Source organism: Arvicanthis niloticus, chromosome 27, assembly GCF_011762505.2.
Source record: "Arvicanthis niloticus isolate mArvNil1 chromosome 27, mArvNil1.pat.X, whole genome shotgun sequence".
In the NCBI taxonomy this organism is placed as follows: domain Eukaryota; kingdom Metazoa; phylum Chordata; class Mammalia; order Rodentia; family Muridae; genus Arvicanthis; species Arvicanthis niloticus.
Window position 1 is genome coordinate 29,361,355 of NC_133435.1, and position 9,331 is coordinate 29,370,685.

At 34.4% G+C, this 9,331-nt stretch overlaps 1 protein-coding gene across 2 annotated transcripts in view; it reads left to right on the forward strand.

The window, feature by feature from the left end:
* The window catches only part of LOC143439617 (uncharacterized), a 59,526-nt gene extending 50,498 nt beyond the window's left edge, over window positions 1-9,028 (forward strand). For both annotated transcript variants that reach the window (XM_076925944.1, XM_076925945.1), the window contains exon 17: window positions 8,885-9,028. In XM_076925944.1, the coding sequence (XP_076782059.1) occupies window positions 8,885-8,944 (60 nt within the window). In that variant the 3' untranslated portion in view covers window positions 8,945-9,028. The remainder of the gene's footprint in view (window positions 1-8,884) is intronic.
* The last annotated feature ends 303 nt before the right edge of the window (window positions 9,029-9,331 follow it).

Consider the following 9,331-nt stretch of genomic DNA (forward strand, 5'->3'; position numbering starts at 1 on the left):
TCTTTCCTCATATTTCTATATTTGATCACATATAGCTTAAGAACTGCCTGGCCTCTTTTTCCCAATTATCCTCAAAGAAAATTTGTCATCATTCTAAATTTTAACTTTTATTGGAACTTAACCAAAGTGCTTACACAAGCCAAACATACTTGGTACTACTACATAGAATACATAGTTTTTTTTTTTTTTATTACACGTGTTTTATTTACACTTGTCTCAGATGTATATTTTTATTTGTGTAGTGTGATCTGAGCCTCCTCCCCATCCAGCACTAATTAAGAAAATGCTCCCACAGGCATGTCTATAGAACGGGATGATCGATACATTTTCTCAGTAATTTCGCTCTTGTCAAATGAAACTTGCTTCTGTCAAGTTGATAAAAATAAGCAACACCAACAAAAACAAAACAAAATAAAAACAAGATTAACCAACAGAATAATAGTATCTAATTTCAGTTTCCAGCATCCACCTTCAATTAGCATCTGACTGTCTGTAACTCCAGCCTCTGAATTTTCAGTACTTCTGACCTATGAGGCCACTTGCATTCCTGTGTACACATTCACACAGAGACACACACATACATAGTCAAACAAATAATACTGAAAATTAAAAAGAAAATAATAAGTAAATGATTTATTTTGATGTATGAAAATATGATATATGTTGATATGATATTTATAACAATTCTATTTATGATTCCAATATTAATACTTTATTTACCATTTATATCTTCAACCTTTTTGTTTTAAAATTCAGGTTTCAATCTCATTGTAATATTTTAAACTGATCATAGAATCATACTTACAAGAAAGTTTCATAAACATTTTTTCTTTCATATGATAAAAGGTTTTATCTATTTAAGATGTATTAAATGTTTATAATTTTAAAACTTCAGTTATTAGCCAGGTATATTGTTATATCTGTAATCTAAACACATGTAAAATACAGTCTGGAAGTTCAAGTGTTTAAAGCCAGATTGCCTCAAAGACAACACAAATACACATGAACATACACTCATACAATGAATGATAATACTTTGCCAACTTGTGTTGCATATTTTTCTAGGCTTGAGAATTGGGCACAATGATGGATAAGGACTCAGATGCACATAAAAATAGAGACTTTTCACATAAGTTTTCAAGTACAAACTCACCGTGAAGAGGATATGGTACTTAAACTAAGAGAGGAGGTGAATTTAAATTAATTTTGGGATAAATTTTCCATCTAATTTCATACAATGTAATATAATGACTTTGGAAATTTTTGAAAAACTTGAGGTCATATTAAAACAACTATCTTTTATTTTGAAAATGTGTCTTATTTATGTCTTGAAACATCTATGTTGTTCTAAATCCATTTGCTATGTATCCTCTTGCCCAAACTTGAGTCACAGGAACCAAGTCTCAGACTCTACATGTTCAAAACAACAATTTTGTGTATCTTCTCCTTCTCTTGAACAAAATATGGTTCAGGCTAAATTTTATTGATCATGATTCATGAAACAGTATTTAGACACATATAAAGACGCCATTGTGTATACCCTCTAAATTTAACAGATTGAAGCAATTTATCAAAGATCTGTAATTTTTAAATAATAGATGGAATCACTAAATCTCAAAAGTAGTTTGCATATTATGGGAAAAAATTCAGTATAGAAGGAGATGAGATGAACGTCTCCACAGAAAGAAGCAAGAAGTAAACATTAGAAATCTAGGGAAAAAAAAGAAAATGAATCCAATTTTCTCAAATTAAAATAAAAGCTTGTATTTTCTTCATTTCTTGGAAGGGATACATGTACTCTAGCTTTATTTTCTCAGTTTTTATTTTTTGCTCATGTCAAATGAGTCTTCCATTTAAATTGCCTTTTATTTCTGTGAAGAAGAAATGCCTCTTGTAACAGACACAATGATTTGACAGCCATTCCAATATTAAATTAGGTAAAGACACATGTAGAACCTAACTTATGTACCTGACAGTGCTTAAGGAGTTTTTCTGATGTGATTGGAAAAAACAGTTTATAGATTCTCCTCTCTCTCTTTCTTTCTCTCCATCTCACTCTCTCTCTTTTTTCTCTCTCCTCTCTCTCTCTTTCTCTCTCTCTCTCTCTCTCTCTCTCTCTCTCTCTCTCTCTCTCTCTCTCTCTCTCTCTATCTCTGTGTGTGTGTGTTCTTTGTTTGATTTGGTTGTATTTTTCGTAGATTTATGTTTATCAAAAATTCATAAATGTAATAAATGAAGGTGAGAATTAGAAAATCAGGAGTAAAGTCTGGGTTCACGCTTAAATCTATGCTGAATTCAATTGAATTCATGCTGAAATTGCTATTGGTGTTGTGTTAACTTTTTTCTGCCTACTGCCTTACTAGACAATATTGGTTGTTTTCACTCAGCTTGCAACTCTTGAAACAAAAATAGGACAAGAAGAATTCCAAAGGCAATGCCTGGAAGATGAAAATAATCTTCTGCAGCAGAAATTAAAAGATGTGAAAATATCAGCAGAAGAAATGTGAAATTGTAGAGGTAGAATAAAGCAGCTTGAAGAGAAAATCCTCAGCCTGAAGACCCAAAATGGACAATAACATGGTAGAGCGTAGTGAGGTGGAAAAGCTTAAGAAAGCCATTGAAGGGCAACATAGAAGTCAACTACTGGAAAAAATAAACCAAGTCAATCAATTCTTACAGGTGACTATAGTCATCTGTCTTGTGCTATAATTAACTCCACCTCAAATTTCATTTTCAATGTATTGTGTGTATGATTGTATGTGTTCTTTTGTGTTCACAGCAGTTTCTGTTGTAGATTCTGGAAAAATGAGCCATCCACTTCTATTAATAATCTTCTTAGTTAATTCATCTATCAGAATTCCAGTTTTCAATAGGGAACCTGTGATCTTTAAGATTACTTGAAAAACTGTGGGAAAGAAAATAATTGTTATTTGGATACGACAATGTTGTTTATAAGTTCAATGGTTTACTACAAAACTGTATTATGTTATTAATTTTTGCTTTATTATATGAATATTTCAGGGATGAGGATATAGTTCTATGGTTGGATATCTCTTTGTTATCCACAAGTACCTGGGTTCAGTCTACAGCACCACAGAAAGAATTCATTAAAAAATTCTGCTTAAACACACTTGATGCTGATGATAAAGAATTTGAACTCCAACCCCTTTCTCTTTCATTTAAAATATTCTCTGCCTTTTTGTGTAAAGAAAAGTACACAATAATTTGTTGGATGGTTATGTTTCAAATAACCTTTTCCTTTATTTAGAATATATACAATGATATTTGTAATTTCAACAGAATTTTTCTGTTTTTTGAAGTCATTTATTTAATTTAATCTTGATAAATTCAAATACAAAGCATTTTGATCACATCAGCCACTCCTTCTAATCTCTTTGAACTCTCCTTAGACGTCCTATTTTAACATGTATCTTTTTGATGTTCTTTAGGAAGATGCTGCCTCTAACCAACAGACAGAGCAGGAAAAACAAAATTATATACTTTTACTGGAGGATGAACTTAAGAATATTGAATCAGAGTTGGTGGAAGTAAGATCACGTACAATTTCTCTGAACAGAGAAATGAGATTATACAAAAATAAATATAGAGCTGAATTGAAAACTGGAGAATCAGTAAGTCAGAGCATAGAATCCTAAAAAGCCAGTGTCCTGAATTTAAACTGTATTCTGTAGTCAGATGACTCATGTGATTATTAGAGTCTGAAAGAACATTACCTTCAAGAAATAATATCCATAAGTGTACTTTCCTTTAAAACACTTGTGTAGGACAGACAGGATTCCTCAACTGCTGTGCTAGATCAGATGCAACTTTCTTCCCTTTTAATAAGTACATAAGTTAACTTGAGGTGTGTACATTCAGCAAAGTACACATGCAGCTTGTTAATTCCTAATTCCTAATCCATAGAGCTGTAATTTTGGGATTCTTCTCATCAATGTTCTCTTAAGTAGAAGTGTTTGAAGGAAGGTTATAATAGAGACACAAAGGATGTAGCTGGCACCCCAAAGTCTATTATTCTGGCTCTTGGGATGTTATCTATCTGTAATAGGCAGTTTTGGTGTTACCTGGAGGGAATCTGGAGGCAAACTGTACATTAAAGCTTTCCTACTTTACACAAAGAACTACACTTGCTGTTGACCTTAAGGACTACTTCAGGTGTGAAGGGAAGTATAGTTTATGGAGTGGCTAAACACAACTGAGCATACAGTATAGAATGGAGGGCTGCATGAATGGCAAAAAGGGCAGGTCCCACATCTAATAACTCAATGAAGATTTTATGGACTACTGGCCTCAGGGGGTAGGCTTAATTAATTTTTTGATCACTGGCTCAGCTATTGAGTTTCCCCTAAATCTTGTTGCTCATAATATCTCCAAGTAACTGTAGAAAGTATGGAGAGTGAGAACAAATTATTGATAATATTTGGGGAATAGTTCCATATTCCTAACATAGCTCACCAAATACATTCAGTAAAATATTTCACTTTGCCATTTAATTTTATATTTGAAGTAGATATGTTTTATAGATTTATGCATATTTAAATGCCCACAACTATGAAGCAAATTAATGTATTAACCAATTCAACATTCCTTAACTAGTTATACTTTAAATATAGTGGCATCAGTAATGTTTTAAGTACAACCCTTCTAAAAGGCAGTAGAGTTGCTTATAAAGTCAAACTTCTTTGCTTACCTTTTCAGTCTCTCTAAAGTTTTTGAATGCCATATTTTGGGGTAGCCCACATGCTAAGCAGATGGTCAGTAAACAATACAATGAATGCTATTTTGTAGTTATTTTTATCATATTGCTTTCCTTATGGTTTTTAAATTTAATATTTACTTGCTCAATTTACATCCTGTACAATGCTGCCCTCCTGGTCACCTCTTCTCACAATCATTCCCTCTTCCCTCACTCCCCTTGACATATGAGTGGGTGGGGACACTTCAAGGCTCTGTAGGGCTATGTTCCTCCTCTCTCACTGGGGCCAGACAAGACAGCCCAGTTAGATGAACCTATCCCACGCCAGACAACAGCTTTTGCAATAGCCCCAACTCCAGTTGTTCAGGACCCACATAAAGACCAAGCTGCACATCTGCTACATATGTGTAGGGAGGCCCAGGTCCTGCCTGTGTATATTCTTTGGTTGGTGGTTCAGTCTCTGAGATTCCCAAGGGTCCACCTAGAATTATTGGTATTCTTATCCCCTTATGGGCTGCAATCATTCCTCCTATTCTTTCTTAAGAAGCTCCAAGCCCCAACCACTATTTGACTGAAGTTGTGGGCATCTGTGTGATTCAGTTGATTGTTTGAGCCTTACAAAAGACTGTCATGCTAGATTCTAGCCTGCAAGCATAACAGAGTAGCATCAATCGTGTCAGGGATTGGTGCTTGTTTCTGGGACGGGTTTCAAGTTGGGCTGGTTATTGGTTGGCTGTTCCCTCAAACTCTGCTCCATTTAGAGTTCTTGTAATTCTTGTAAAAAGGATAAGTTTCGCATTAAAAGTTTTGTGGGTGGGTTGCTGTCCCTGTTACCAGACTGGAGATCCTGCCTGGCCACAGGAGGCAGCCTCCTAAGGCTCCATATCTTCAATGTTGTGAGTCTCAGCTAAGGATTATCACCCCCCCACACACACACACACTGATTCTTGAGCTACTCTGCTATCCCAGTTCTCTGTCTTTCCTGGAGATCCATCCTGTCTCCACTATCCCCTGTAATTTGCAGATTTTCATAAATTCTTATGGGAATCCTGACATCCCTCAAGCCCTTCCACACTCCTGCACATGCCAACCCACACTCCTTATTATCCACTCCCACCAATTCCTTTCATCTGCCTTCCACCACTATTCCATTCTCCCTTCCAAGTGAGATGTAAACACCCATCCATTTTTAATTATTCTACAAAATGTGATTACTGCTGGTCTTATATTTATTGATGTGGGGCCATCTCCTGAATGGTGATCAACCTCTCAGTATCTATACTCCCCCACCCACCCAAATTCACCCATCATCACCAACCATCCACTAATAATATCTCCTCAGAAAAGGATGAAGCCTCATGTGACATTCCTCTATACATTCTTTCATTCTGATTACTCACTGAATGTTGTGTGTAGGTAACCATAGCTGCTGAGAGTACTTGAAAGTTGGTTTCCGTTTTGTTCAACTGAAATTGTACTTCAACTTACAAAAGAAGATTTGCAATTTTATGGTCCATTTGTCTATTGTTGATCTTAGAGGATAAGCCATTGGTGTTTTGTTCAGAAAATTTTCTCCTGTGTGCACATTGTCCAGGCTCTTTCCTACTTCCTCCTCTATTAGTTTCAGTGTATCTGGTTTTATGTGGAGGTTCTCGATCCACTTGGACTTGAGGCTTGTAGAAGAGATAAGAGTCGATCAATTTGCATTCTTCTACATGTTGACCTCCAGTTGAGCCAGCACCATTTGTTGAAAATGCTGTCTTTTTTCCCACTGGATAGTTTTAGATGCAGGTTCTGGTTTTGTTGATTCTTAGTATAGTTCTTTTTGTTTCTATTTGGCTGATTTCAGCCCTGAGTTTGCTTATTTCCTGCCTTCTACTACTCTTGTGTGTATTTGCTTCTTTTTGTTCTAGAGGTTTCAGATGCTATGTGAACCTGCTAGTGTATGTTATCTCAAGTTTCTATTTAGAGGCACTTAGACCTATGAATTTTCCTCTTAGCCCTGCTTTCATTGTGTACCATAAGTTTTGATATACTGTACCTTCATTTCATGGGTGGGTGGGGGAACAATCTCGTTGAAGCATGAGTAGGTGGGAAGGGATAGGGAGTTTCCGGGGAAAACACATGGAAAGGGGACAACATGTGAAATGCAAATAAAGAAAATATCTAATAAAACAATAAAAAGAAATGTTTTTATTTTTAAATAATATAATATGGCCTATTAGAATTTAAGTATATTACTATATATATATATATATATATATATATATATATATATATATATATATAATATAAAGATACTTATGAACTAATTAGGAGTTTGTCAAATTAATAATATATAACCTCATTGTAGAAATCAGTTTTCTTTTTGCACACCAGAAAGAATGAAATTACAAAAATTCCATTTGCAGTAGCATCAAATAGAGTATTTTTTCAGAAAATTGCATGTTAGTTCTAACTTTGAAAATGATGAAAATGTTAAATTACTTATTAGTAAAGAAACCAAATTAGATTACATATAATGTCTTCTCTTCAAATTTACTGTTCAAAATCTAATGAGGAAGAGACTCTGTTAATGGCTTGTAGACCAATGGAATAAAATGGAGAGCCCAGAAAATTAAACCAGATATTAGGTCAGTTGGCATTTACAGAAGTAGCAAGGACATTTAGCAAAGCTGCACAATATGCAAAGACCACAGTTATACATTCTACTTATATATCGTAATTATATATATATTGTATTTATATATTGTAAATATTTACCTCATGCCATCCATAAAAATTAGTTCATGGATGTAAGTTCAAGAGCTAAAATTAAGAAACTTGAAGTTGTAAAAGAAAAAAATCTTTATGATTCTGTGTCAGAAAGTGTCCTTAGATATACCACTAAAACCTAGATTTTAAAATGAACAGCCTAATAATGATTGAACTGCCAAGCTATGCCCACTGGTGTGATAGTGGCATGAATGGCATGGATTTAATACTCACTCTGCAAGATGCAATCTATTTCTGATATTGTTAACTAGGCCAAAACTTGCTGAATGCTATGGTCATAGATATGGGGGAGACCTAATATTATTATTTTTCAGTAAGATCATTGTACTAAATTGTCCCTTAAGTTCCCATCTTTATACTCATAGATTAGTGTATCTCTCAACCCTCATTGAAGGAATTTCCTTTGGCAGATGGTGATTAAGACAGAGAACAGTAGCTGTTGAGTGTATTACAATCAATACCACTCATTTTCCTCCCAAGATTTTGGGATTATCGAATAGAGGACTGAAGGAGTGTAAGCAGTAGAGAGTGGACATCTGCAGTAAAGTTTTACTTATTGATCATGGTAGGACAATTGTGTACATGAGCTCACAGATGCTATGACTTCATGCACAACACCTGTATAAGATGAAGGCAGTCAAAATTCCAGTCAAAAAGCCCTATCCTTGTCTGAGAATCTATTTGGTAATTAATGGCTACTGAACAAGGTTGAGTAGCTTTTCTTCAAATATGCTGCCACTGAAAAGTTACCATGTTTAGTAGATGGTTATGCACTCTTGAATAAACAAACAGCACTAATTAGACTCCTTGGTTATGAAACAGACGTGCACACAAGACTGCCTACAAACACGTATGTGCACACACACACACACACAAACAAACACAGGGGCAGGGAGAAACTTGAATTTGGATGGAATAGGGGAGAAACTTGAAGTATGAATATGGAGAGTGAGTTTGATAAAAACACATTGTATGTATACATTAATTTTTCAATAAAATTGTGCCTATGGAAAAAATATACTAGTAACTTAAACTTCAGCAAACTAAGAAATCTTGAGCTTCTTGATAGAAATGAAATGATAAAACACAGATAAGAAAGCAGACAGAAGATTTTGAATAGATTTACAAGTGTTGCTTTCATATTTGTTACTTATATATCATAAATATCTCATAATATATATATATATAGAGAGAGAGAAATACTCTATATTGTGATAAAGAATCCTTTTGAAACTGTCACTATTTTGAATATATATTTTCCTGAAGAAATAGAATTTGTCATAAAAACAGCAAATTTGCCTAACATGATTAAACTTAGGGGAAAGTAAATTTAAACCAGTAGATTCCATTTTTTACTTCTGTAGTAGTTTTAATTCTGTTTATTATTTTTTAAAGGCAGATATAAGTATTCTTGAAGATTTGGAGAAAGAGAATGATCCCACACAGCTGGAGTGAATGCAGTATTGGATATTACATTTCAAATATGTTGTAAATTTCTTAACAATTAAAATAAATGAAATCCAAGTGCCGAACAATTCCACTTCTCAGTGCATTCAGTTATTTATTTATTTATTTTTTTTTGGTTTTTTGAGACAGGGTTTCTCTGTATAGCCGTGGCTGTCCTGGAACTCACTCTGTAGACCAGGCTGGCCTCGAACTCAGAAATCCACCTGCCTCTGCCTCCCAAGTGCTAGGATCAAAGGCGTGTGCCACTACTGTCCTGCTTTCTCAGTAGATTTTAAGGTGAAATAAAAATATATATCACACATTATGGGTGTTCATGACAGTATTATTCATAATAGCCAAAAGATACAGACTGCCTTAATGCACATCAGTTGACAA